Source organism: Sorex fumeus, unplaced genomic scaffold (genome assembly GCF_029834395.1).
Source record: "Sorex fumeus unplaced genomic scaffold, SorFum_2.1 ptg000013l, whole genome shotgun sequence".
In the NCBI taxonomy this organism is placed as follows: Eukaryota; Metazoa; Chordata; class Mammalia; order Eulipotyphla; family Soricidae; genus Sorex; species Sorex fumeus.
This window is the reverse complement of record NW_026606070.1, coordinates 2138860-2165783: the sequence shown is the minus strand read 5'-3', so window position 1 is coordinate 2165783 and position 26924 is coordinate 2138860. Positions and strand designations below refer to the sequence as shown.

The window sequence follows — 26924 nt, the reverse complement described above, 5'->3', positions numbered from 1 at the left end:
CCGACAACTTAAATCTGTCGCTCCTTCACAGCAAGTTGCCCCTTGCTTCGATAGCACTTCTGATACGCAACTCCCCTTTGCCCATTTAGTTATGGTTGTACGAGGAGTCCTAAGACCCAGGCCTCGTCCCATCTTGTTCACAACCTTATTCCTGATATTTAGCACCAGGCCAGTGGGTAACTGAGTTCAAAGAACAGGGAGATGAGAACGGTTGGCATGCTTAGCCACTCTGATATTAGCGTCCCCTCCTCCCACCCAATAAATAGATCTATATAGGAAAACACGCACAGTTTTCTCAGAGGAAAGGGGGAAGGTGGGCGGGTGAACTAAGTGAAAGGGGCCACTGTAGGGTGAAGATCAGAGGTGGCGCCTTCGTGGTAAACTTCTTGTCGTAGATACAGGTGCTAATTTGGAACGATACACACGGAAACCTATACTTAGAATGCAATGTTATAATGCAATTAAAATTTATATTGAAAAAGAAACCCACCATCATCATTTCACATTAGGGTTAAAAAAAGGTTCGCTCGCTCATGGTTTTAGTAATATAAATAGAAAACAAGAATTATCATCACTGTCATCCCATTGTTTATCGATTTACTCGAGCGGGCACCAGTAACGTCTCCATTCATCCCAGTCCTGAGATTTTAGCCGCCTCTTCTTACTCGTCTTTTCCAATGCTGCTGTATTGGAGGCTCTTTCAGGGTTAGAGGAATGAGGCCCATTATTGTTACTGTTTTTGGCATATCGAATATGCCACGGGTAGTTTGCCAGGCTCTGCTGTGCGGGTGGGATACTCTTGGTAGCTTACCGGGCTCTCTTAGAGGCATATACATATATATGTGTGTGTGTGTGTGTGTGTTGTGTGTGTTCTGGAGGGTGGCTGATGAGGTTATCTGGCACTGGCAGGAGGTGGTTTATGGGTGTGACCCTGGGTCACCAGAGACTGGGGAAAGCAGGCAGAGGATCTCTGCTCCTGGGTCCTGTTGAGCCCAGAGTCCAAGGTCACAAAGAAGAACTCACAGCTGCTTCTCCCGGAAGGGAGCATAAAATGAGGCCCCCATAACCATGCTATCGGACTCTGCGCCAGGCTGTTTTCACTCGGGGCGCCCCAGAAGGGGGCGGGTGAGAGACCTCCCCACCCCAAGGGACCCAGCCCCAGTAGCTGACCTCCACTACCCAACCGCCACCACGCTCCAGACTGCTTTCCACATGCTCAGGCCGGGCCCCACACATGAGTGAAGTCCCATGGGATCCAGGTAATGCGGAACTTTGTTAAAGAATGGAAAACAAGAATTTAACATAAAAATTATTTTAATTAATTTTGAGGACTCTCAAGCAGTGTTTGGGAGCTCTGGGAGCCCCACGGTGCTAGAGTAGAAGGCACCCCAACTCCTAGCCCGGCACCCAGTAAAGAGTTCAGGGGACCATGTGGTGTAGGGAACGGAACCCAGGCTGGGAGAATGTGCAGCTCGACTGGCTCCCATCCCCACTGAAAATTTTGTTCTTTCTCATCTGATGACCTGGTGTGTGGTAAACTTTCGTCTTTGTTTTTCATCCTTATCCTCACTTCCACTCAGGGCGTTTCCACTTGGAGGAATCGGTTCCCAGCCACCAGCATGAGGAACCCTGCTCTCCTGGTCGAGGAAAGCTCAAAGAACAAGAGGGAGCGTGAGAGAGAGAGAGCCTAATGCAAACCTAAGGCATGCTACTTTTCTCTTCCCTCACCCCTCAAGTGGTACTGCATAAAAAAAAGAGAGAGAGAGATTTTCAGTATCTTTGGCCTACGTCATCAACTTTTTAACAAGTCCTTTAGCTGGATTGTTGTGGTTTCCAAAGAAGAAAACAGGAGAGCTGTCTCAGAAATTCTGAGGCCACCCCTTTGTTGAGCTGTGGGACAGTAAGCATGCCAAGGACAATCTAGTGTGCCCAAGACACGTCTCTCACTGCGTCGGCACACGCAGACTTGCTCGGGGCCTGAAGGGCTGGACACCAGCCAAGCAGCTGCGGTGCAGTGCCGGGCGGGGAGTGACCTCACGTGCACACACCTGTGCACACACCCTTGCTTTTGGGCCACACCTAGAGCAGCCCAGGGCTCGCTCCCAGCAGTGCTCAGGACCACACAGTGCCAGCCCTGGCCTCCCACAGGCAGAGTTTACGGCCCAGTGGGTCAGCTCTGCGGACAGAACTCTCTGGACTCTGAAATGCAGAGGGACATGCTTCGGTGTGAAACTCCCGAGACGCGTTCCAGTTCCTCCCTTTTCTCAGATAGCTTTCATGACTCACTGCCTTACCTCCTTTTCTGCCCACTGACCCCCAGAGATGCTGATTCCCCCATCGAAGCAGAGGCCGAGGGCAGCCCAGCACGCAAGAGGGCAAAGACTGTCTTGAAGTACTAAAGGAGCTAGGGCATCTTCACGCCCTTGGTAGAGCTGTCAGAGGGAACCGAGGCGGGCTGTTAAAGCCACTGGTGACTCAGGGACGTGACTCATTGGGCATTACTGTTATGCTGTTGGTTCCCCAAGTCCTCGGTTAAGGATGTGAGGACGAGGAGTGAGTCAGGGAGGAACTGGCCTTCTCCGGAGAGAGAGTGGCCGGAAATAGGTCCACAGACATGAAATGCACTTCCTGAAACAAATTGGAGATCTCTCACACGGAGGTAGGGTGGAGGGAAGGTCGTGAGGGCAGGGGTGTGGGGTGGAGGGCTGAGACCACCCACAGGCCATTTTGGGTAACGCTCCTCAAAGCAGAAGCAAAGTCACCTCTTATCAGCCCTGCACCTTGGCCAAGGGTGTGCCGGGGCTGTGCACCCTCCCTAGGGCCTTGCAGAAGCTGAGTGGGTCTGTGTCCCTCCACGGATCCCAGGGTCTTCACTATTTTCAAGGGAGTAATTATTATGCTCAGACTCAAGTAAGAAAACTAAAAGTCTATTGGCAAGTAAGTAGCAGAAACTCCCCAGGAGGGAAGAAAACTGTATAGAACTAGTTAAAAGAGCTTTCTCGTGCAGTTTCTTTCAAATGAAAGTTGGTTTCTTCACATCTCTCTCTCTTTTTTTTACAGAGCGGTCTGGCCAATTTAGGAGTGCTGGGCATTTAACTGACCTTCTGCCTTAGCTAGTGCCCATAGTCTCAGTCTCTGGTGAGCTCTGGGGCGGACTTTATGGTCTTGGGAAATGGCTCACGTCCTTTCCTCAAGATTTTACAGGAATGTTTAAAATGTAAGGAGGGGGGGAGTAAGGCGGGATCTGGGGAGGTGAGGAGTGAGCTGGGCAGACCGGGAACAGCTGAAACGGAGCAAGGGGGGAGGAAACTAAAGCGCCCCCTTGCACAGGCTCAGATCCAACCCACCGGGGAGTTTTAGAAACGGTTTTGATGTAGAAACGGGTTCACCAGGTGGGCTCTGTAGGCTTCCGGGCCGCGTCCTCACCTCCGGGGGCCCAAGAGTCACAGCGCCCGGGTGTCACCGGGCCCCTAACTGGGACCCCGGGGGGCGGGCAGGGGTCTGGGACGGTCACCCGGAGGGCGGATCTGGGGGCGGGCAGGGCCCTGGGAGGCCACCCGGGGGGCGGGCAGGGGTCTGGGATGGTCACCCGGGGGGCGGATCTGGGGGCGGGCAGGGCCCTGGGAGGCCACCCGGGGGGCGGGCAGGGGTCTGGGATGGTCACCCGGGGGGCGGGCAGGGGTCTGGGACGGTGACCTGGAGGGCGGATCTGGGGGCGGGCAGGGGTCTGGGAGGTCACCCGGGGGGCGGGCAGGGGTCTGGGACGGTGACCTGGAGGGCGGATCTGGGGGCGGGCAGAGCCCTGGAAGGTCACCCGGGGGGCGGGCAGGGGTCTGGGAGGTCACCCGGGGGGCGGGCAGGGGTCTGGGATGGTCACCCGGGGGGCGGGCAGGGGTCTGGGATGGTCACCCGGGGGGCGGGCAGGGGTCTGGGACGGTGACCTGGAGGGCGGATCTGGGGGCGGGCAGGGGTCTGGGAGGTCACCCGGGGGGCGGGCAGGGGTCTGGGACGGTGACCTGGAGGGCGGATCTGGGGGCGGGCAGAGCCCTGGAAGGTCACCCGGGGGGCGGGCAGGGGTCTGGGAGGTCACCCGGGGGGCGGGCAGGGCTCTGGGACGGTGACCTGGAGGGCGGATCGGGGGGCGGGCAGGGGTCTAGGACGCACACCCGGGGGGGAGCGGGCAGGGCCCGGGGCGGCCGCGCTGGCCTCTGCGTCGCCGTCTTCCCGCGGGGGCCGGGAGGGCTCGGCCCAGCTGGGAAGAAGCTGCACAGAACTCGTTTAAAAGTCCCGTTTCCGGCGCCCCCAAGCCCCCGCCCCGAGAACGGCCGCCAGCGGGCTGCGTCCACTCCGCGCGCGCGCGCTCGGCACTTCCGCCACCCCCCGCCGGAACCGGAAGCGGCGCCGCTTGACGGCCTCGCTTGGCGGCCCCGCCGTAAAGTGCCGTGGCGCGCCCGCCCCGCCCCGGCGCCGGCTGTCACCGGTGGTCCCGCCGGGCTCGCGACGGCCAGACGGCCAGACGGACGGACAGACAGACGGGCCGGGGCCCCGCGCGCTCTCGGTGGCCCCGCCTGCTCGCGCCCGCGCCGCCCATGGCCCGCCGCGCCCCGGGAGGGACTGCCGCGTCGTGGTCGCTGTCGGTGGCCCTGGCCGCGGTGGCCTGCGGGTGCGCGGGCCGCGGCGGCGTCTGGGCGTGCAGGTACTGGCCCGCGGCCCGGTCCGCCCGGCCCGCTCCTCCCCGTGCTCCTCCCCGTGCTCCTCCCCGGCCTCCCCGGGAGCCCCGAGCTGCCCCTGCTCCCGCCCCGGGCTCCCCGGGCTCCGCGGGCCGGGCGAGTCGCCTGCGCCCAGTCGCGGATTCTAGAGCTTTCCAGGAGCTGCCGGGACCCCTCCCCCCCGGGGCCGGGTCCTGCGGCTGGTGTCGGAGCAGGTGCCCGCGGGGCTGGAGGGCGCGGGCAGTGTCCAGCCGTCCGGGACCCCCGCGCCCGCCGGGCGACCACCCTTGGGGCAGCGGGGCAGAAGAACAGCTTTGGGACTCACCGAAGTCTGCCGGCTCGTTTTGTTTTTGTTCCTTGCTTTTTGGGTCACACCCAGCGATGCACAGGGGCTCCTCCTGGCTCCTGCACCCAGGGATCACTCCTGGCGGTGCTCAGGGGCCCCTTATGGGATGCTGGGACTCGAACCCGGGTCGGCCGCGTGCAAGGCAGACGCCCTCCCCGCTGAGCTGTCGCTCGGGCCCTTATATGATGGGAATGAGCGACTTGTTTTTCTGCCTTGGGGTCCCACCCCGGGGTGCTCAGGGCTCACCCCTGGCTCCCGGGGGCACCAGGTGGAGAGGGGGATTGAGCCCCGGACAGCCACGTGCGAGGCCAGTGCATGGTTGCCTGCTGGTGGGGGGCTCTGAGCCCCCCAATGCCTGTGTTTCCTTATATCCTGATTGTTACACTGGGGGTGGGTTAGAGGAAGATCAGATTTTCAGTGGAGGTTGTGTGGGTTTCCTGGAAAGTCTCACACACACGCAAACGCAGCGTGAAAATGGGGAAGGTGTTTGTGATGTTCATAAAATTAGTGGCAAGTGAAATATTCCACCACCCGATACTAGTGTCCAGCTCCTCTGGAACCTTCAATTCTTTACTGGTCAGTCTTCTCCTGATCATTGCTGTGAAACAGTCCTCCACGGATCCATCACGGTCACGATAATCCTGTTGTTCGTCGATTGCCTCTGCCTCGAGCAGTTCCCAGGAACGTCTCCTTCATCCTAGCCCTGAGATTTTTTAAAAAGTGCCACATTCAAGGCTCTTTCAGGGCTAGGAGCATGAGACCCTTCATTGTTACTGATATTTGGCATATTGAGTACGCCACGGGGAGTTTGCCAGGCTCTGCCGTGTGGGCAGGTTCCATGCGGTAGCCTGCCAGGTTGTCCACGGATCCATAGTGAGTGCCAAATGCAATAGCGTGGGGTTTTCTTTGAAAAACCAAAGAGAGGCTTGGCATATCATGCAGCAGTCTTTTGGTTGTGGACTGGCTGAATTGTTAAGTTCTGGTCTCACGGAGGATGCACGTGGATGTTTCTACCAGATTCATCTGTGGTTGCCCAAATGGAAGTAGCCGAGATGCTCTTCTTGGTGTGCAGATACACAGGCTGCTGCATCCAGACAGGAATGGTACTCAGTTCTAAAACAAACAACCCTCAAATGTTCAAGCGGTGCAAGAAATGACATGAAGAAACCATGAAATTGTGCTTTGTGGTGGAATAAACCACTTTTCTTTTTCGGTCACACCCGGCGATGCCCAGGGGTTCCTCCTGGCTCTGCACTCAGGAATTACTCCTGGTGGTGCTCGGGCAACCATATGGGATGCTGGGAATCAAACTTGGGATGGTCTTGTGCAAGGCAAATGCCCTACCCGCTGTGCTATAGCTCCAGCCCAAGCACTCTTCTGTATGATGAACACCACTGACATGTGATGTTCAGAAAAAGGCAAGACACTGAACATACTGCATCAGCTCCCAGAGTTGGGACGTGGCGGTGGTAGGGGTAAGAGGTCAGAATTTCTCAGGCATGCTGCTAGTCAGAATGTATTACAATTGTGGCCATACGTCCCTTATCTAATACTAATGCTGAACCGCACGTAAATTGAGGACTTTGGGATAGTGGTGCGTGTGTGCGTGCATGAAGTGGGAGCATATAAGAACTTTTCGTACTTTCCATGTTATTTTGTGTGCCGCTAAAACTTGTGGAAAAGGCAGGTGGAGGATTGGAGCTGTTTCACAGAAAGGCCTGCCTGGAGGCCTCGGTTCCATCCCGAGTACCACAGGGAGCAGACCGTGAGGACGGAACTCTGAGTAGCCCCAGAACAACAGAGAAGGCAGGTGGGAACCTTATGTTATGAAGGCAGGTCTTAAAATCTTATGTTTAATTTTTTTTTTATTGCTTGTTTTTATGCAGAGTTGGCAAGGCCGATAAAAGGACAGTGTTCAAGAAAGAATGATTGTCCTGCCTTTGAAATGATTGAATAAAATCCTATCAGTTTGGTGGCCTGAGAGGGTGTCATGTTCAGTGAAATAAATCAGGAAGACAGATGTCTAACTTTGTGATGTATAGAGATAGAAAGCCAGGGGCCACATGGTGTTCCCTAAACAAGTGCGTGGGCTTTGCAGGACTGAAGTTACCAAGCGGGGTTAGAGGTGAGGAGAGACGGGCTCCAGGTCACGGACTAGAGAGGTGCAGGCGAATGATCTCTGCTTTACACCTGAAGCATGAACATTATACTGTTATAACTGTACTACTTGATAGCTTTTCTTTAATGTCATAAATCTTAGGGGAGATCTTTGGGAAATTTCATGACGGCTTCTGATATTTTGGGGCAGCTTTTCTCCTAAGATTTATTTGCCTATTGAACACAGCTTTCCAGGAATGGAATTTCTGGGTTAAAAAAAATGTATATACATTGATTGTTGCTAGATAGCTTTCAGGAACTTGAGGAGGATTGCTGTCAATTTTTTAGAAAATGTCTAGTAGAATTCACTGATGAAGTCATCTGGTTTAAGCTTTTCTTTGATAGGAAAAAATTTAATTTTTTAAAAAGATTTAAATACCACGACTTACAGGGTTGCTCACAATACGGTTGTTTGAGGCATGCCGTGTCCCAGCACTGCGACCTGCCTCCACCATTGTTCTCAGCTACCCACTGACCCTCCAGCCTGCACCCCCAGTAGGCACAAGATCATTTATTTCATGTTTCTTGTCACAACAAAATGAGAATGGAATCATCGAAAGATTAGTTAGGCAAAAGAAAATTTGCGAAAATCATCTCACACCCACGATTTTATTAAAGTCCTTGTCTAAGGATTGACTGAGTTGCTAGTTGCGCTTTCGGCCTTACCGTTTTTCTCACTGTGCTTAGTGGATTTCTTTGCAACTTTCCCGTCTCATTTGCTCTGCTCTGTTGGAGCTGTGAGTGTGGAAACTTGGAAATGGCCAGGGGCGTTTCGTTGGCTTGGCCTCTCTTCCTGGGTTAGCCCTGAAGCTTCGAAGCTGAGCTGTTCCTGTGCCCGAGGCTGTGAGGGTGGGGCTGCTGGGCTCCAGGCAGGACGTGGGGCAGGGGCGGGTGTGGGTGGCATTGGGCAGGTGCCACCTGCCAAAAGGCCCCAGAGTTTTCAGCCTGGAGACCTATCTGCCTGGGAGTTTCATTGGCTTGGCGTCTCTTCCGAGATTGGCCGTAAATAACCTTTTTGTATCCTCGTCTTTATGTACTTCTAAAGAGAGCTCCCTTCCTCCCTTTTATGGTACAGGATTTTATGGTCCAGAATTACCGATTTCAATTTGTCTGTAGTCTGCATCTACTTTGAACTGTCTGTGGCTCTGACTTTACCTTACAAAACCTATAGCAATGCTAACTAAGGTCACTGTTTGGCAGTGGTGACTCAGTTCCCGTATTCTTGCAAGAAGCGTGCAGAAGTCGTCATGTATGCCTCAAGTTTGCCTCTCAGTGTACGAGAACGGCCACGTGATGTGTCACTTACCTCACCACCTCTCCAATTTGCCCGCTGTTTGTTTGGGAAGCGGCCAGTGGCGTGAGCAAGGGAACTGGTGATCTCTTTGGTTTATTGTGTTCCCAGGAATGTTGTTTTTGACTTTAGATGTTCTAATTGAACACAATTGGAAATTTTCATCTTTATTTTAGGCAGGAGAGTGACACATTTTGACGGGGCTGTGGCCAAAAGTCTCTTGTGTGTGTTTGTGTGTGTTACTCAAGTATTTCAGCACCGTTTTCTAATTTTACCTTTTAAGTTTCACTCTGAAGTTTTAAATTGGTGTACTTATCACAGTCTATCTTTGTATGACATTAAATTATGTACAACATGTGAACCTATAATAGTATCGTTTCAGTTTCTTCTTCCTTAGGGCTGTCTTTGCTGTACAGTTACACACGCATGTTGTACTGTCGAGTGTCTCTCCAAATCTGTTCCGTTGTGTGGACTTACCTAGCTTTCTTCTGATTATATGGTTGAGTTTTCATTACAAGCTTTTTCCCTCAGCGGATAAGAAAACCCAATAAATGTCCCGTTTTTTCAGCAGAAATATATTCGATCAGTAGATATCCATAAAATTTAGCTATCTTTAAAATTTTATCCTGTCTGAAAATAATTTCTCACAAATGGGACTGTTATGCACTACTAATACACATATAGTTGCAAGTTTTCATTTTTAGTTCCTTGTAATTAAAAGTTTTTTTTTTTTTTTTTTTAGTTTTTTAGGGCTGGAGCGATAGCACAGTGGTAGGGCATTTGCCTTGCATGCAGCCAGCCTGGCCGAGCTGGGTTCGATTCCTCCGCCCCTCTCAGAGAGCCTGGCAAACTACCGAGAGTATCTCGCCCATGCAGCAGAGCCTGGCAAGCTCCCCGTGACGTATTCGATATGCCAAACACAGTAACAACAAGTCTCAAAATGGAGATGTTACTGGGCCCGCTCGAGCAAATCGATGAACAACGCGAGGACAGTGTTTGTTTTTTTTTAAGATTCAGTTCATTCACTTTTTTTCTTGACATTTATGAAAAATTTGTCCTCTTTCCACTCTCGCCCCACCAGAAACGCCTTTTCGTCTTGCTGGTTTCCTTTCAACTCCAACGTCATGTCCGGCGCTAAGGACATGAAGGCGCACTCCCACTACAAGGCCCGCACGTCGCCCTATCCCGGCTCGGAGGTGCATCGCCGCCAGGTGCCCAACGAGAAGGTGGGCTGGCGGGTTGAGTGGCACGACTATGACCCCGTGGAGTACACGGCCCGCTCGGTCTTGGCTGGGCCCCAGTGGGCCGACCCGCAGATCAGGTGAGCGTCAGCTGGGCTGGGTGACCCAAGACTGCCAGGGAGAGAAAGGGTTTGCAATGTCCACTGTCAGGACAACTCAGGAATTATGTAGGCACTGGAGTGATAGAACAGTGGGGAGAGTGTTTGCCTTGCATGTGGCCAACCCGGGTTCGATCCCCAGCATCCCAGAGGGTCCCCGAGCACCACCAGGAGTAACCCCTGAGTATTGCTGGGTGTGACCCAAAAAGAAAAAAAAAAGAATTATGTAGGCTTGATTTTGCCGCATATAGAGCAGGCTGCACATTCCACTTGATCTGCTGAGGAGGGGCAGGCGGTGTTTGTTCGTGCTTTGGAGGTCAGGTCCAACGATCCTCACCAATAGAAAAGTCTGGAGTGTTTTGGTTTATAAAGTTGCAAGACTGGTGTCTGAGTTCATCGGTCCTGTTTCGGTTATCAACAGAACATCTTTTGTAGTTATTTTGACCATCTCGACTTGGATTAATGTAGTAAAAAATGTATTTTTTAGATATATTTATCCCTCATTTATAAGAACAGAGGCTGATGAGATTAGATCTGTGAAGTGAAAGGGGAGCAGGAGGTAAGGAGGAGGGAGAAGGAGACCCCAGTGAGACTGCCGGGGGCTGCAGAGAGGAGTGGGGCCCACCCTCTTAAGAGCGAGAATCATGTTTCAGAACTGGTAGTAGGCGCTGTTCTGCACTGCTCTATAAGCATTATTATTATTTCTTAAAATAGTTATTCTGCAGGCAGGCAGGGCTGCTCTTTCTCCAGGAATTGAGAGCTTGCCCTTGCCTGGAGTTCCTGAGCCAGCTGCTGCGGGAGCTCGGGGGAAGTCTGGCCCTAACCATTGCACTACACTGCTGTCCTAACTTCAGTTCCCAAAGTTAATGGAGTTAATGGACAAATGTATTGTAATTAGTAGTCCTCCCAAGGTATTATTCAGCTTGTCAAATCAAAAAAATTTTGCTTGTTGGCCAGATTCAGTTCACTCAGTTGTCAGATCTTCCCAAGGGCTTATTACTGGTGACAATTTGGAGCCCATATTTTATCCACAGATGTGTTTGTAATCTTCTGACAGTACTATTATCGATCATGATGTTAGCCAATAGATAAGTTACTTGACCTAAATGATTTATTTTTATTTTGTTGTATACATATATATATATATATATATATATTTTTTACATATTCAATAGCACAGCGGTAGAGCGTTTGCCTTGCACGCAGCCAACATGGCCGACCTGAGTTCGATTCCTCCGCCCCTCTCGGAGAGCCTGGCAAGCTACCGAGAGCATCTCGCCTGCACGGCAGAGCCTGGCAAGCTCCCCGTGACGTATTCGATATGCCAGACACAGTAACAACAAAGTCTCCAATGGAGGCGTTACTGGGCCCGCTCAAGCAAATCGATGAACAACGGGAGGGCCTTTACCTTTACCTTTATATATTCAATATGTACGATTAAAATTAGTGATGTCCAAAGGTGTTATATAGAGGAAGATCAAATACATTGCTTATTTAAATTTAGTTTAAGTGTTGGATTTATATCACCATCTAAGCCAAGCTTTATTACTGTTATTAATGCCTCAGTTATAACTAGGTTTCTGCATTTTGTTTTTAATATAAAATCTAGTGTTCCTGAAAGTATAAAATTCTGGTTTTATAATCTCATTACTTTTTCATTTAATTCTTTTTTATTTTACTATTAGATGGAAGATTAGTTAGGTGTCATTAAAGAATGCCTAGATCTTCCGAATTGGAAATTATTTCTCAAACAGAGCACGAGTATCTGCGCTCATTTACTAGAATTGAAACATCTCTATGCTTATTAAAATGTGTCTATGCTCATTTACTAGAATTAAAAAAGCATCTTCTGTCAGAGATGCCTCCGAGCTCACCTGCTCTTCCTTTCCACCAGTGAAGGGTGGGGATTTTGTGATATGGGGAAAATTGTTTAGAAATAATTTCATTGTGGTATAACATAAATGCTGTAAAGGGCAATGTGCTGTACAGCCCAGTAGAACTTACATTTACATGTCTGTGAACACCATCCAAATCCAGAGTTATATCATTTCCTGCATTACTATATTGGTCTTAATCTACATTACAGAGTTTGTAGGATGAGTTCATTGTTTTATGGGTTTACTTTAACAAAGACATTGCTCAGTGTACATTTATAGATATTAAAATAACATCACACAGAGACATCACGATAAGACAAGGAATATTGTTTTTGGAGCTAGTGTTGCCACAGTTCTTTTGCCGATAGCAACGTCATCATTCCTCGTAGCGTGTTGGAGAAACCCCAGGGTTTATTTACTTATTTATTTTGCTTTTTGGGTCACACCTGGCGATGCACAGAGGTTACTCCTGGCTCATGCACTCAGGAATTACTCCCGGCAGTGCTTCGGGGACCATATGGGATGCTGGGAATCGAACCCAGGTTGGCTGTGTGCAAGGCAAACACGCTACCCGCTGTGCTATTACTCCAGCCCCGAACCCCAGGGTTTTTGCTTCCCTTTATCCCAGAGCTGCTTATGGTATTGGTTAAATTATTTTTTTCTTAAATTGTTCTTAAAGGAGTAAGATGGATTTATAAATAAGTAACTAAAGAACTTGAATAATTTGGTTCCAGGGATATTGCTTTCTCTGAATGACTGAATGGCATTATTATGGTGTTATTAGCTGGGTCACTGTTTCTTACTTTGCTTTTTTTTTCTCATTACAGCGAAAGTAACTTTTCTCCCAAGTTTAATGAAAAGGATGGGCACGTGGAGAGGAAAAGCCAGAATGGCCTGTATGAGATTAAAAATGGCAGACCTAGGTAGGTGCTAGGAATTGAGTGTATTACAGTAATGAGTGTGGAAAAGGTCGAAAATACAATGAACATGTACTGAGTGCTTAGACTTTACGGGTATTACATAAAGTAACTTCTATAAGTAGCCTCACAAGTGACCACCAATGCTCCGTAGCAGTTTTAGTTTCATTTCACAGATAAGGGGAGCTAATGTAAATTGAATGCATCTCTTGTAACTCTACTTTGTGAAGAGAGAGATAAATTGTATATAAAATTGTACTTTTAATATTTATTAAATGAAGTAATAGCTTAGGGTAAGAATTTATTGAAATACGTAAGAGTAAAAATAACCAGAGAATGTAACAACACTACTTTTATTTATTTATTTATTTATTTTTATTGGTGAAACACCATGAGGTACAGTTGTAGACTTACAAATTTTTGTGCTTGGGCTTCAGTTACACAATGATCGAGTACCCATCCCTCCACCAGTGCCCATTCTCCACCCCCAATGATCCCAGTATCCCTCCCACCTCTCATCCCCCCCATCCCACCCCGCCTCTGTGGCAGGGCATTCCCTTTTGTTCTCTCTCTCCTTTTGGGTGCTGACAACACTATTTTTAAAAAGCATTTTTTTCTAAAATATATTACTTTCATTATATATAATATGGTTGCAGTATTGTTCAAGATCTTCGGCTTTCTTTTAGAATGTACAAAGTTCCTGTACCTTCACCACCATCAGAGTGCCCTGACCACTGTCCTGTGCTCTGCCCTTACCCCAGGGCCCTGACTATTGTCCTGTGCTCTTCCTTTACACCAATGCGTTCCCTCAGAGTTTGGTGGTCTCAGTTTGTGGTCCGAGATCAGGGGTTTGTCACCGTTCGGTGCTGTCCATTCCCTTATTCGGTTTCTCTGTGTCCCTGGAATGAGTGAGGACCGGGTGTTTGTTCTTCTCCCGCTGACTTAATGTTGCTTAACATAATGCCCTCCAGTCCTCTCAAAGTTGCAACAAAGTGCAAATTTACATTAGAAAAAATTTATTGAAGAACTGTGATTTACAAAGTTATTTATTGTTGAGTTTAGATATTCAATATTGTAGCAGCCATCTTACCACAAGTGTCAACTTCCCTCCACCATTGGTTTTCATTTTTTTTACAGCGCAAGTATTTTATTGCGTATATATATATTATATATGTATATATATATATAAATACACATATGTATGTGTACACAAAAGTATGTTTACCACAACTTGTTTATCCAGTCATGGGTCTGTGGTCGGACATTTGGGTTCTTTTCATATCCTGGTTTTACCAAGTGCTCCCGTAAATACAGGTGTGCATATATCTTCTCAAATAAATGTTTTTTTTTTGTGTTTGCTTTTTATAGGCAGCTTTCCAGTTATTCCTGCAGGACAAACCATCTTCTTTGTCTGAAAGTGTTTTTATTCCTCCTCAAACCTAAGTGACAGTATTGCAGGGTAGTAGACCCTAGGTTGAGCTTTCTTTCATTCAGTTCTTTGAATATGTCATTGCACTCTTCTCGCTGTATGGTTGCGTATGGGAGATCCATTGCAGTTCTTATGTTATTTCCCTTGTAGCTGAGGTTTCTCCTTTGTCTTGATGCGCTAAGTATTCTGTTTGGCTCATGCCATCTTGATTACAGTGTGTGTTGGTGTTGTTCTGTTTGAGTCCGTTGTGTTGGCACTCTTGGGCTTCTTGACTCTGTATAGAAGCTCCCTCCAGAGATTGGGGAAGTTCTGAGCTATGGTCTCTTCCTCAAATCATTCTTCCCCTTTCTCTCTTCCCTCTTCTGGTATTACTATAATTTAGATGTTATTATTGTTCGGTTATCCATTGTTTCTTCCATTCTCTTCCATTTACTTCTTTTTTTCTTTTGCCACTTCATTATTGTTAATGACTTATATTTGTCTTCAAGGTCACCGATATGGCTCTCCATATCCAGAATTCTGATATTATGGCTTGCTGTTGTATACTTTAGTTTCATTTGTATGGATTCTTCCATCCTCTGAATCAGTTCCTCCTGGAGTTGATTGCATTTCTTTCAGTGATTGCTTCCTCTCCATTGCCACTGCCTAGAGTGTTGTTTTTAGGTCCTCCTCAACTTGACCTGAGAATTTTGACGAACTTGAGGCTGGCCTGGACTTCTGTCCCTGTCTGCCAGTATAGCTGGTTCCTTGGTTTACCTTTCATTCGTAGAGTTTAGGGGTGCCGACTGTGAAACTTTCGATTCCTACTTGTCTGGGCCCTGACTTGATTTGCTATTTTGCACAAATCAACAGGCTGCTGCGTCTGCCTCTGTTGTTGTGTTTCCATTCCCAGTTTATGGTATTTCAGCAGTACTTCAGTGTAGATATAGTTTCTCCTGTTTGGCTGCTGGGGCTTCTATGGAGATGTTCTGGCATTGAATTAGACCCTGCAGTTGCCCCCCAGCCCTGAGCGCGGGTGAGGTGGGTGAAGTGCAGCTGCCAGTGCCTCTGCCTGTTTTCATACCATCTTTTGGCCATGACAAGTTGAGTTATAAAATCAACACAGTCAACTGATTTTATGTTTTTCTTTCCCAGAAATCCGGCAGGACGGACAGGACTTGTTGGTCGAGGTCTTCTGGGGCGCTGGGGCCCAAACCATGCTGCAGATCCCATCATAACTAGGTGAGAATAAAAAAATCAGTCAATGACAGAGTGACTGGAAAAATATGACTATAATTATGTGTTCACATACTCATTTAAAGGCATACTTGTGTATATTTGACATATCCATGAGTCTATAATGGAAATCTTTGTAAGATTATAGTGGTATATTGTGAGGGTAAAGTTGTGGTTGTAAATTATACAAGTCTGTTAGGTATGATTGAAACAAAGTAAATTCACTAGGTACTTAGCAAGCATCTGTTTGTTTGCAAATTGGGTATAAGAACACACACACACACACACACACACACACACACACGAAAGTATAAGAATGCTACGATTTAACTCCCTGTCAATGAAGAGCTGTAGCTTTATTTCAAGATAAAAAATTGAAAATAAGGAAATATCATGGGTAATAGGACACAAAGCGCTTTAGGAAAATTGGTAGATTGGAGAGTGGGGCGTGGTGATGTCAAACCAGAGCACCCCAAAAAATACTTGTTTGTGGAAGTTGACTGAACTGAACTCAGAGCTTGGGTCGAGACCAAGGGGAGGCCTTAAAAGGCTCGTAATAATATCTAAGTGAAGATTGAGGTGAAGAAGGAGACCCGGCTGGTTGAAGCAAAAACTTCCTCTGGGAGGGGCTGGAGAGAGAGTGCAGCAGATAAGATACTTGTCTGTTTGCAGCACCCCATGAAGTCCCCTGAGCATGCCAGGTGAAGCCCCCACCTACCCCCCAGTTTTTCTAGGAGAAAGGGGTCTCATTACACTTAAAATTAATTGACTTTTATCGCATTCCATTGTGGCAAATACTGGTTGTTAAAAGGTAAGGACTGTGGGCCGGACTCCCTGGAGGCTTCAGAGCAGGAGAGCATCGTGTTCCCCGAGACAGACCAGATGCCTGTCTGCTCGCGGCCAGAGGCCTCTTAGTGAACATTAAGCAGAACCACGAAGGTCAGGGAATTGGACGCGCAGGTAGATTTAGCCATCTCTGTTTGAATCATCTTTCTAGTACATCTAGGAAATTTTGTCTTCACTGTCATTCTTTGAGTGGTTTTTATTTTTAGGATTTCTTCATTGACCAATTTTTTTCTCACATGTCACGGTTACTATATTCAGAATGCAGATGGACTTTCTTTCCAAGTTCCCTCTTTTCAAGTTTCCAGAAGCCAGAGAAGCTTCAGTATTCGTCATACCTGTTCTCGTAATAGCCTTTTTGGTTCCCCTGTCAAAGGGGATCTTTACCTGATACCCGCCCCATTTTTTTCCCTTGTCACCCACCCACCTACCTACCACTCCTTCTTTCTTCGTTCCCGGGTTTTCACCTGCCAGCCTGCTTGACCAGTCACTGTCTTCACTTCAGTGAGCACAGACAGAAAATTCTGCAGTAGAGGACGTGCTCTGCATCGCTAACTTGGGTTCAGTCCAGGGCACCAAAATAAGACCTTCAGAAATTTTATGATTTAAATAAAGGGGAAAAAATAGTCACAGCAGCATCTTTAGAGAAGTGGCGTGAGGTAGACACCAGTTAGCAGCACTTGCTGTTGCAGTGCAGCCAGAAATCAAATGTCAACATGTCGTGGAATCAGCATCTCAAAATCTGAGACACCTGCCCCCTGTGCCTGCAGGTTGTGCTGGAGATTCAGCTCGCCGAACCGGAGAAGGGGCTTGGTAGAGGGGTCCTCGTGCAGTGCACACAGTACTGCTGCTGTTGGCAGAACTGCCAGGGGAGAATCTGATGGGTGGATACTGGCACAGAAACCCGGGATGCCCACTCTTGCTGGTCTCCACATCTGCATTCAGTTTCTTGAACACATTTCTTGGTTTCCTGGCTTTGCTTCCTGTGTCATTTCTGTCTGGCACCCTTGAAAACAAACATTGCAGAGATCTTTCATTTCTATTCACTGTTGACACCAAACTCTCTTTGTTTGTTCTTCTCTGTGTTTGGCTCCTCTGCTGGCTCTGAGCTGTGTGGGGGAAGAAGTTAGGGAGTCAGGTAGGACTGTGGGACTGTGCTCGTCAGTTTCTTTACAAACAAGAGTGGAGCTCCTGTCTAAGCTGCTGTATTTCTTCAAGTATCATGAAGAGTGATGATAAGATCATAGACTTTTTGTTTAGTATTAGAAGTTCAAAAATCATTATTTTCACCTAAATGTCCTTTTTTTGGGTTTTGTTTCCGTTTTGGGGGCCACACCCAGCAATACTCAGGGGCTATTCCGGATATGTACCTGGTGGTGCTCAGGGGACCATATGGGGTGCTGGGGATTGAACCCTAGTTGGCCGCGTGCAAGTCAGGCAGGCACCTTACCTGCTGTACTATCTCTCTGGCCCCTAGAATGTTTCTTAAAATTAGGTTTGGGAGATGAATATACTGGTGGTAGTGAAGGGAAGATTTGTTCATATCCTCGGAAAGAGACTGGAGTTTGAATATGTCCATAGTGAAATTAATAGTGCCTTGATAACTTTTAAAAATCACATGAATTTAATTCAAGGTATCAAGTAAAGGGCAGAGTGACTTTTTTTTTTCTCTAATCCTAAATGGCATGAAGACTGAAAGGCAAAGCTTATGAGAGCAGCTGAAGATTCCTCAGATAATCTGTTCTTCACCGTCACTGTCCTCCCGTCGTTCATCGATTTGCTTGAGCGGGCACCAGTATCGTCTCACAACAAATTGTGAGACATGTTGTTACTGTGTTTGGCATCTCGAATACGTCACGGGGAGCTTGCCAGGCTTTGCCGTGAGGGCGAGATACTCTTGGGAGCTTGAGATAACTAATTCAGAGTGAACGACAAAACCAAGACCCTATAGATTTTCACACTACCTGTAATTCTGTGGGTGCCAGGGATGCACCGAGAGAGAGGTGCTGGGGACAGGACAACTCCCTGTAATTTCTTTAAGAAAAATTAGTTTTTAAATGCTGCTTCTAAATTCTGTTTAGCTTAAGATTTTTCTTTTGGATGACACTTTAAGTAGTAACAACTGTTGGCATCCTGAATTTTCATTACAGAGACTGTAACATTCTTGCAGCCAATAGACAATGATCCTGTTCTGTAACTTGCTGAATGTAGGCTATTTCTCATGCAAAAGAGTATTTTGATAGAAACTAGCATATAGGAGGTAAATTTTTATAAAATCTTATAAATGAAAACTTCATCTTTATAAATTTTTCTCAAGTTTGAAATATAATGCTGGTTTTTGTTCTAAATTAGCTGTGATTTTTAAATTGTTATTTTTAGGTGGAAAAGGGATAAAAGTGGAAATAAAATCACTCACCCCATTTCCGGAAAAAATATCTTACAGTTTGTTGCAATAAAAAGGAAAGACTGTGGAGAATGGGCAATCCCAGGGGTAAGCATTAAAATCAGACTCATGTTTTCCTTTTTCTTTCTTTTTGGGTCACACCTGGCGATGCTCAGGGGTTACTCCTGACTCTGCTGCTCTCAGGAATTACTCCTGGCGGTGCTGGGGGGGACCATATGGGATGCTGGGAATCGAACCCAGGTTGGCTGCCTGCAAGGCAGACGCCCTCCCCGCTGTGCTATTGCTCCAGCCCCTGTTTTCCGTTTCTTTGCTTGCTAGAAGGTGGTTGCTGTTGGACCTTCTCTTTATCCTTTATCCCTCTCCGTTTCCACCACTCCTCTGTGGTTTACCACTGTAGTGAGGGGGTCATTGTCCGTCCCAAGTGTAGGAGAATAGAGCAAGGCCCTCGACTCTGAGTTCAGTCCTAAAACCGGGGAAAGAAGGTGAACTTTGAAGTTAGAAACCTAAGGTATGGAATTGAGTGATATGGAATTCAGATCTCGTCTTTACAGACAGTCATATCTTACTTCATGGGATCACTAGAGAGAGAGAGTGCAACCCATAATCATGTGTGTTGGTTCTTGGTTGTTTAGTTCCTTCTCTGAACTTAACCGTAATCCAAGCCCAAAGTAAGGTAAATTGTAGTAGTTTTTGGTTGAACTTTGAGACCTTTAGACATAATGAAGAAAAAGTTAACTCCTGTTACTTAACAGTCCTTGTACTTTAAAAAATGCCCATAATATTAGAAAGAGTGGGGTTTTTTTGTTGTTGTTGTTAAGTTCGTGTCGAGTAGTGTATTTGAAGTAGCTTTCAAAAATGGGTGTGTGCTCACAGTGCCGTAGTGAGGAATGGAGATCCTTTGATGAGCGAGGCAACCCTACATTCTTCACTGCCAGAATAGCTTTTCCTTTGTTGGATACAAGTAGAAGACGTGAAGGATGCAAGTAGTCAGCTGACCTGACTCTGGAGGATACAAGTAGAATGGAAATAAAGATCTCAGCGGACTTTGGCTGACGTACAATTGCTACAAGCCAAGCAGTCAAACGTAACTCATTTTGAGTGCAAAAATGCTAATGATTTCATCACAGGATGTGTATTTTTATTGTCATGAATTTGAAATTCAGATGAGTGCAGTGAGTGCTGTCTCGGTATGGTTTTGGACGCCGTTCATCTCCTGTGATCTGTACCTGGGGCCTTTTGTCCATTAATATTGTAGATGTTGGGGTGTAGCAAGCAGCCTCACTGAGCTCTGCTCTAGACAGGAGGGGTGGGCCAGAGGGCTGTGACGAGAGGGAGCGGGGCAAGGGTGGCCACGTTCTAGCCGCCCGTCAGGAAGCCCAGGGGTGCCCTCGAGCACACGCGACTCTGGCCCGCAGGACAGACAGACGTCGCTGACAGAAGGTGGCGGAGAAGCATCCGAGTGGGCTGGTGGTCACCAGGAGCTGTGCTGAGGTCTGGGAGGGGCCACACGTGGTGGTGCTCAGGAGTCACTCCCAGCTCCGTGCCCGGGCCTCGTGTATGCAAAGCATGTGCCCCCGCCCATTGAGCTACCTTCTTGGCCCCCGGGTGCTCTTGAGGAGAGGGTCATTGGGGCCCATTCAGAGCCAAGGGGATGGGACAGGGAAGTTTCTTGCCGAGAGGGGTTGTCACCCCCTCCAAACGTCAGGCTTGGGATTAGCCTGTTGCAGCTTTTCCTGGCCCTGAGTTTGGGGGGGGGCGTCAGGATGGACAGAGGGTCAGAGAAGCCTTACTGGTGCTCCAAGGTGAGCTGGCGTGAGGGGATCTCACACAGGGCAGGGGCCTGGCTTGCTGAGAGTTTGGGGAGCTCAAGACAGTGGCGTTGGGGTGAAGAGCGGCAGGGAGGGTCTGAATGACCTGCGTGGCGAGGGAAGGGCACCTGGAAGTGAGCTGTCTGTCAGCAGCCAGTGACCCTCCTGGGACTCCCAGGGAGTCGTGTGGCTGGAGCGTGGACGATGGGGGGTAAGACAGAGCTGAGCAGTGGGGAGGTGGCCGCTGCTTTCCTTCTTGCCTCCAAGGCCGCTGCCTGAGCCTGAGTTTGAGACGTGGAAGTGCATCGGGTTGGCTCCGCCTGTGCCGTCACTGTGGTCAGCCAGGGGCGGTGACTTGTCGGCCCGTTTCTCGGGAAATTGATGATTTCAGAGGAGCGTGTGCAGAGGAGCGAGAGCCCTTGTGGGGGGCGGTGGGACAGTCACGGTCCACGGTGGGACTTGTCCCTGACTTGCAGTCTCCCTCCCGTTCTTTCCCCTCCGGACCCTCAGGGGATGGTGGACCCGGGAGAGAAGATCAGCGCCACCCTGAAGCGGGAGTTCAGTGAGGAGGCGCTCAATTCCCTGCAGAAATCCAGCGCCGAGAAGAGGGAGCTGGAGGAGCAGCTGCAGAAGCTCTTCAGCCAGGACCACCTCGTGGTAAGACCGGGACTCCTGGGGGGCGGTCTGGTCCCGGGGTCGGCGAAGGTTCCTTACGGCCCCTTGGGAGTCCGGGAGGATGTTTCCCAAAATGGAGATACTTACGTATTTGAAATACGTGTTGGCAACCTCGCTGTCGATTTCTGTAAGTCAGTTACATCATTCCTTGAGGGGCAGGGGGCTTCGGGGCACCCGTGTGGGCGCTCGGGGCTGACTCAGCCTGGCACCGGGCTCAGCAGTCACTCCTGCTGGGGTCGAGACCGTCGGCAGTGCTGGGGATTGCCCATGCAAGCCTAGGGCTTGGCTTTACCTGCGTTATTATCTTACTGGTCCCACAAATGGCCCTTTTGATAATCACGCTTTTCTTTTTTTGGGGGGGAGGGGGGTGTCACACCTGGCCATGCACAAGTGTGTGTTCCTCCTGGCTCTGCACTCAGGAATTACTCCTGGCGGTGCTCGGGGGACTCTGTGCAATATTGGGACTCGAACCCGGGTCAGCCATGTACAAGGCAAATGCCCTACCCGCTGTGTTCCAGCCCCGCTTTTCTTATTTTAGTAGACTTTTGGGCCATACCTGGTGGTGCTCAGAGCTGTTCCTGGCTCCGTGCTTAGGAGTGACTCCTGGCAGAGCTCGGGGGACCTTAGTTGGCGCTGAGGATTCAGCCCAGGGTCAGCAGGAGGCAAATGCTGGAGCCTTTGTCCTGTCTCCCCAGGCCCTCTTGTAAGATTTCGTTTAGCTAGGTATGAGTTAATGGGTCACTGAGCTTTACCCACATAACAGAGAAAAATTTGAATTTGTATGAATTCAGCTCTTTTGAAAACAATTTATATTTTACTGTTTGTCACTCAGGGTCTTTCTGATTAATAACTATTTAAATTTCATGTTATTTTTGTGTGTGATTAAAATGACTTTATAAGTGTACTAATCTTAAGGGAAATGACAGATTTCTCTTTTATTTTCCTTTTTGTTGTTGTTTTCTTTTGTTGGAATTGTTCTGATTTCTTCCTAGAATTGCAATTTCATAATTATAAGTGATATTACACCATGACTAGGGTGAGCACATTTATGTTCGGTGGCTACATGCAAATCATTTTTATTTGTTCATAGCTTAAATACTAGTCTCTAGTGTTACCACAAAAGTGAATTTATTCCTGAGTGCATACAAGACATCATGCTTATCATCAGTGTATTGTATAGGTTCAGGTTGGGTTCAAGCGTTCAGGTCACTTTCTTTGCTGGTGAACAGTGTCACTCGCTGTGTTCAGTGATGCCCACAGAGGTCACAGTAACCACAGGCATGTCCGTAGACAGAGAGAGGCCCCTCCATGGGGTCGGAGAGAGAGGCCCTGTGGGGGCTTCCTGGTACTTCCTCCCCCTCGGCTGCTCCTTAGTATATGAACGACATGCATATTATTCTGCAATATGACTTTTACTAGATTCCTACTCCTAAGAAGGTAGTTTCTCCACCCTCCATTCCCTTCCTCATTCACCTTCGATTTTTTTTTTAATCTCCCTCCTTTTGGAAATAGATCTATAAGGGCTATGTGGATGACCCTCGCAACACTGACAATGCGTGGATGGAGACAGAAGCTGTGAACTACCATGACGAAACTGGTAATTCCTCCGATTGTATTAACCCCCCTGGATCAGAGGATCCATTTACATCAAGTCACCTCAGGCATGATTCAGTTTGCATCACCTCAGGCATAATTAAGTTTTAGCATCTTAATCCAAGTTGACTGGTTAGAGAATCACCCTTATAAGTAATCATAATTGGGGCTGGAGAAATCGCTCCGTGGGCTGTGCTCGTGCTCTGTGTTCAGACTAGGTTGTCCCTGGCAGGATGTTGTGCCCTGATTACTGAGGACCAGCTGGACCCTGGCAGGGTGGGGTCCTCTGAGCACTGCTGCAAGTAGCCCTGGCTGCTGAGTGTAGCCCAAAAGTCACACCAAAATGAGACAAAAGAAACCAAAATAAACTGTTGTTATTAAAAAGTATTAGAAAGAAAGCCGCAAAGTGTTGCTAGCAGCTAATTTCCTTTAGTCCATTGGGAGTATTCCAAATCAAGATGGAATTTTTATACTAAAATTATGTCCCTGAGGACTATTGAATCATTGGGGATTTGGGCAGGAAGTTGGATGTATGGCCACAATAAATTGATATTTATTTTACTGTTTGAAATACTTTACTATAGGCATTTATTATGAAAACACAATGCCAAAAATGCTCTCAAGCAAAGAAAAACTATAAAATTAATGCTTTTTTCTAGTCCATGAATTAAAAGTATTTGTTTTTGATGGCGGAATCAATTTTTTTTTATTGGAAAAGGAGAGGGGAGTACTCTGTTTTATTTATTTGTTTATTTATTTCTATTATTTTTATTCGTGAAACTCCATGTGGTACAGTTGTAGACTTACAATTTTTTGTGCTTGGGTTTCAGTGATACAGTACTCTGTTTTTTTTTTTTTTCTTTTTGGGTTACACCTGGCAATGCACAGGGGTTACTCCTGGCTCTCCACTCAGGAGTTACTCCTGGTGGTGCTCAAGGGACCATATGGGATGCTGTGATTTGAACCCGGGACTGGCCGTGTGCAAGGCAAACGCCCTACCCGCTGTGCTATCTCTCCAGCCCCTACAGTACTCTGTTTTAAAAGTGAATTACAAGGCCGAGGCACTGGCCTTGAGGTTAACTGACCAGTTAGCTCCCAGGTTTGATCCCCAGCCCTGAATGGCCCCAGTTCATCTTTCTTGCACCGAGAACTTAAATAGGCAAGAAGATAAAATAGAAGAGTACAGACCAGCAGTAAGTGCATGATAAGGGTGAGAACTGTGTTTTAGGCTTAAGAGCTGTCGATGGTCTAGCAGCTGGCCAGTTTGTGGGTCATTCACGTCACTGTCTTCTCCTGCCTCTCCCTTGCAGCCACCCCGTCCGCGTTCTGTGGACCCTGGGCTCTGCTCTGTCGAGACTGGCCTGAGCCCTGGCGTGGTTCCCGCCAACACCTGGCACAGACGCCCGTGGGCCTCAGGTTTTCATGCAGGTGGCCCCTGGGCACAGTGGTGGCTGGAGACGGTTTCAGTCCCACTCAGCCTAAGATCCCGTGCGTGCTGGAAAGGAAACGAGGGCGTTCCTTTCTGCTGACGACGTTTTCTCCTCGGTCACCAGGTGAGATCATGGATCATCTGGCCCTCGAAGCCGGGGACGATGCCGGGAAGGTGAAGTGGGTGGACATCAACGACCAGCTGCAGCTCTACGCCAGCCACGCGCAGTTCATCCGCCACGTGGCCGAGAAGCGGGACGCGCACTGGAGCGAGGGCCCCCAGGCCGACTGCCGGGGGGTGTAGGGGGCCACAGGCGACTGCCTCGGGGTGCAGTGCGGGTGCAGGATCCCACCAGGTGAGCTTCACACACCTCGTGGACCGGAGGGCCGGATTCTCTTTCTGGTCCCAAAGGAATGCCATCACATTTTGTAGTATTCTACTTAAGCATGACGGGATTGAAGCAAGCACTGATCCTGGAAGAGCTCTTGAAATAAGGGCGACCTGCTCTTCAGACGCGACATCCCCGTTCACAGATCTCGTCCGTCAGCCTCCTCATCTTCTGAGACCAGAAGGACCTCCCTTCAGGAGGAGACCCGCCGTTGTCTAAAACTGAGTTTCTGTCCGTGGTTTGCTTTCCATTTTGCTGCCTATGATCTTATGGAAGCTGGTTTCCAAAACGGGAACTTTGTGTATTTTTAACACGAACCATCAATTTTATGAGGTAATTTTAGTCACCGGTGAAGTCAATAAAGTTTAGTGATCAAAGAACCAAGGCTGTTGTCTTTATTCCAAAAATTCCAAATGAAAAGAATGTCAAGGAAATCAGTCATCTAGGTTAATAATGTCTGTTTTGCGCGACTGAAACTGTGTATGTCATAAATGAATTAACAAACCGGCGTTCAGAAGGCAGTTGAAGGAGAGGAGGACGCCTCAGGGAACAGAAGTGTTTTTCTGAGGAAGGGAATTTAAAAATTGGAACTGTGCTTTGAGGGCCACGTTGTTAGTGTAATGAACCCTTGAAAGGGCTGGTTTCTGGGTGCCCTGGGTGGGGCGGAGACACAGCCCCTTCTATCTTTGAGACCCTTGGGGGCACCCCACGGTAATTGGCCCCCATCAGCCTGGGGTGGAGCTATGTTGGCTCCACCCGCCTTCTCCCTGGATTACAGGTGGGACAGCTGAAGAGAAGGAGGCGTCAGGGCGAGTGAGCTGCTTGCTTTTATTCAGAGAGTTGGAGAAAGGGGAGAACTGAGACTTTCCTCCCCCCCCCCCCCCCGTGTGATTTCCAAGTTTTGCTTGCCCAGAAGCATTGGAATGCTCTATTTATGGGAGGTTTTATGTACAGTCCCAATTCTCTAGCGTCCCTGAAGTCCTAGTCCTCGGGTACCAATACAGGAATTTCCTAAGAGGAAGAAGCTGCTCTGTAAGGTCAACTTTAAGGGTTTTGTTTCTTTGTTTTTGCCTTTTGGGCCACACTCGGCGATGCTCAGGGTTACTCCTGGCTCTGCACTCAGGAATCACTCCTGGCAGTGCTCGGGGGACCATATGGGATGCTGGGAATCGAACCCAGGTCGGCCGCATGCAAAGCAAACACCCTACCCGTTGAACTATTGCTGTGGCCCCATTAAGATGAACTTTAAAATCTTGCTTCTTCCTGCATGGAATAGTCCTCTCTAAAACCGCAACAAACACTTTTGAGAAACTGGGTAATTTTTAATTCCCTGAAGAGTGATGTTCCCTTGTTTAACGCTGGAGCTGTTGAGACTGACATTATAAAGGCACCGAGGTTGGGGGCTGGGAAGGGCTCGGTGTTAGAGCACGGGCTTTGCAGGCACCAGGCTCAGGGTTCGGTTCCTGGCATGGCCTGCTGCCAAGCGTGGTTCTGGGGCTCCACACTCACTGGGATCCTTGGTGTTACCAGAGCCGAGTGTGTGGGAGCCCCTCTGGGAAAATGAGGGAGTCCCGCACACAGCGAGACCAGCATGTGTGAGCGCCATGAGACTGGGTAGGAGGACAGCCCCACCTGGCAGAATCCTGAACATTCCAGGGGTGGGTGGGCCAACGCCAGACATCCCCTCCCCCAAAAGGAAGGGAAAGAGAGAAAGACATTAGGTTGTGTTCAACTTTGGTTTATAGTAGGCGCAAAGCACATGGTCTGTAGATGCAGTTTTTATCACAGCATTTTGGAATTTTTTTTTTCTGGAACATTCTCAAAGTATGCAAAACAGCAAACTTCTAAACTCTAGGTTTAACTAGGTAATCCTCACTGTTGGTCTCCGGCACCATCTATAATCAAGAAAAACAAAAACACTTAAGTCGAAGATATTTCTGGAGGATTTTCTACTTTCATGTTACTAGGTAATGCCTTCATGTCTGATTTTCTTGTGTTTATAGACGATTTTCTTTTGTTCTTAGAGAGCCTTAGAGAAGCGGGAATAGTATTGATTGTATATTCACCCACATTGGCTCTCACCCTCGCTAGAATCCTGGTGAATAAAGGGCAGTGTTCCTAGTCCACAGGTGAGACTGATACTCAGGAAGGTCACCCCCGGGTTTATTCAGTAAGGGACAGAGCTGGGGTTTGAATTCTGCTGTGCCTGGTTGCAAAACCTAGGATCTCCCTGTTGGATTCCCCAAGGCAGTGAAAGTTTCACGACTCATTTCTTAAGTGTGCAGTTTGGAAGATTATCCTTCAACGTTCTTCATATTGCCCATGGTAATGCATTTATGGTTTGTGCCTTGAGCATTTCAGGGGGCTTGGAGCCCCCAAGGAAGGCCCCACGGACACACCTGGCGGTGCTTTGAGGCCCCTAGGAAGGTCGGGGAATGAGCTGCCAGCAGCAGGGATGCAGCACCTCACCCCTGCCCTGCCTCCCTGGCACTGTGACCGGAAAT

At 48.5% G+C, this 26924-nt stretch overlaps 1 protein-coding gene across 1 annotated transcript; it reads left to right on the top strand.

The window, feature by feature from the left end:
- The first annotated feature begins 4589 nt into the window (after positions 1 to 4589).
- On the top strand, positions 4590 to 24791 carry NUDT9 (nudix hydrolase 9). The gene is made up of 8 exons (XM_056111525.1): positions 4590 to 4696; positions 9585 to 9824; positions 12547 to 12642; positions 15200 to 15286; positions 18503 to 18614; positions 20846 to 20992; positions 22523 to 22607; positions 24157 to 24791. Exons 1-8 carry the CDS (start codon positions 4590 to 4592, stop codon positions 24333 to 24335), a joined length of 1053 nt encoding a protein of 350 aa, XP_055967500.1. The 3' UTR covers positions 24336 to 24791.
- Positions 24792 to 26924: the final 2133 nt, after the last annotated feature.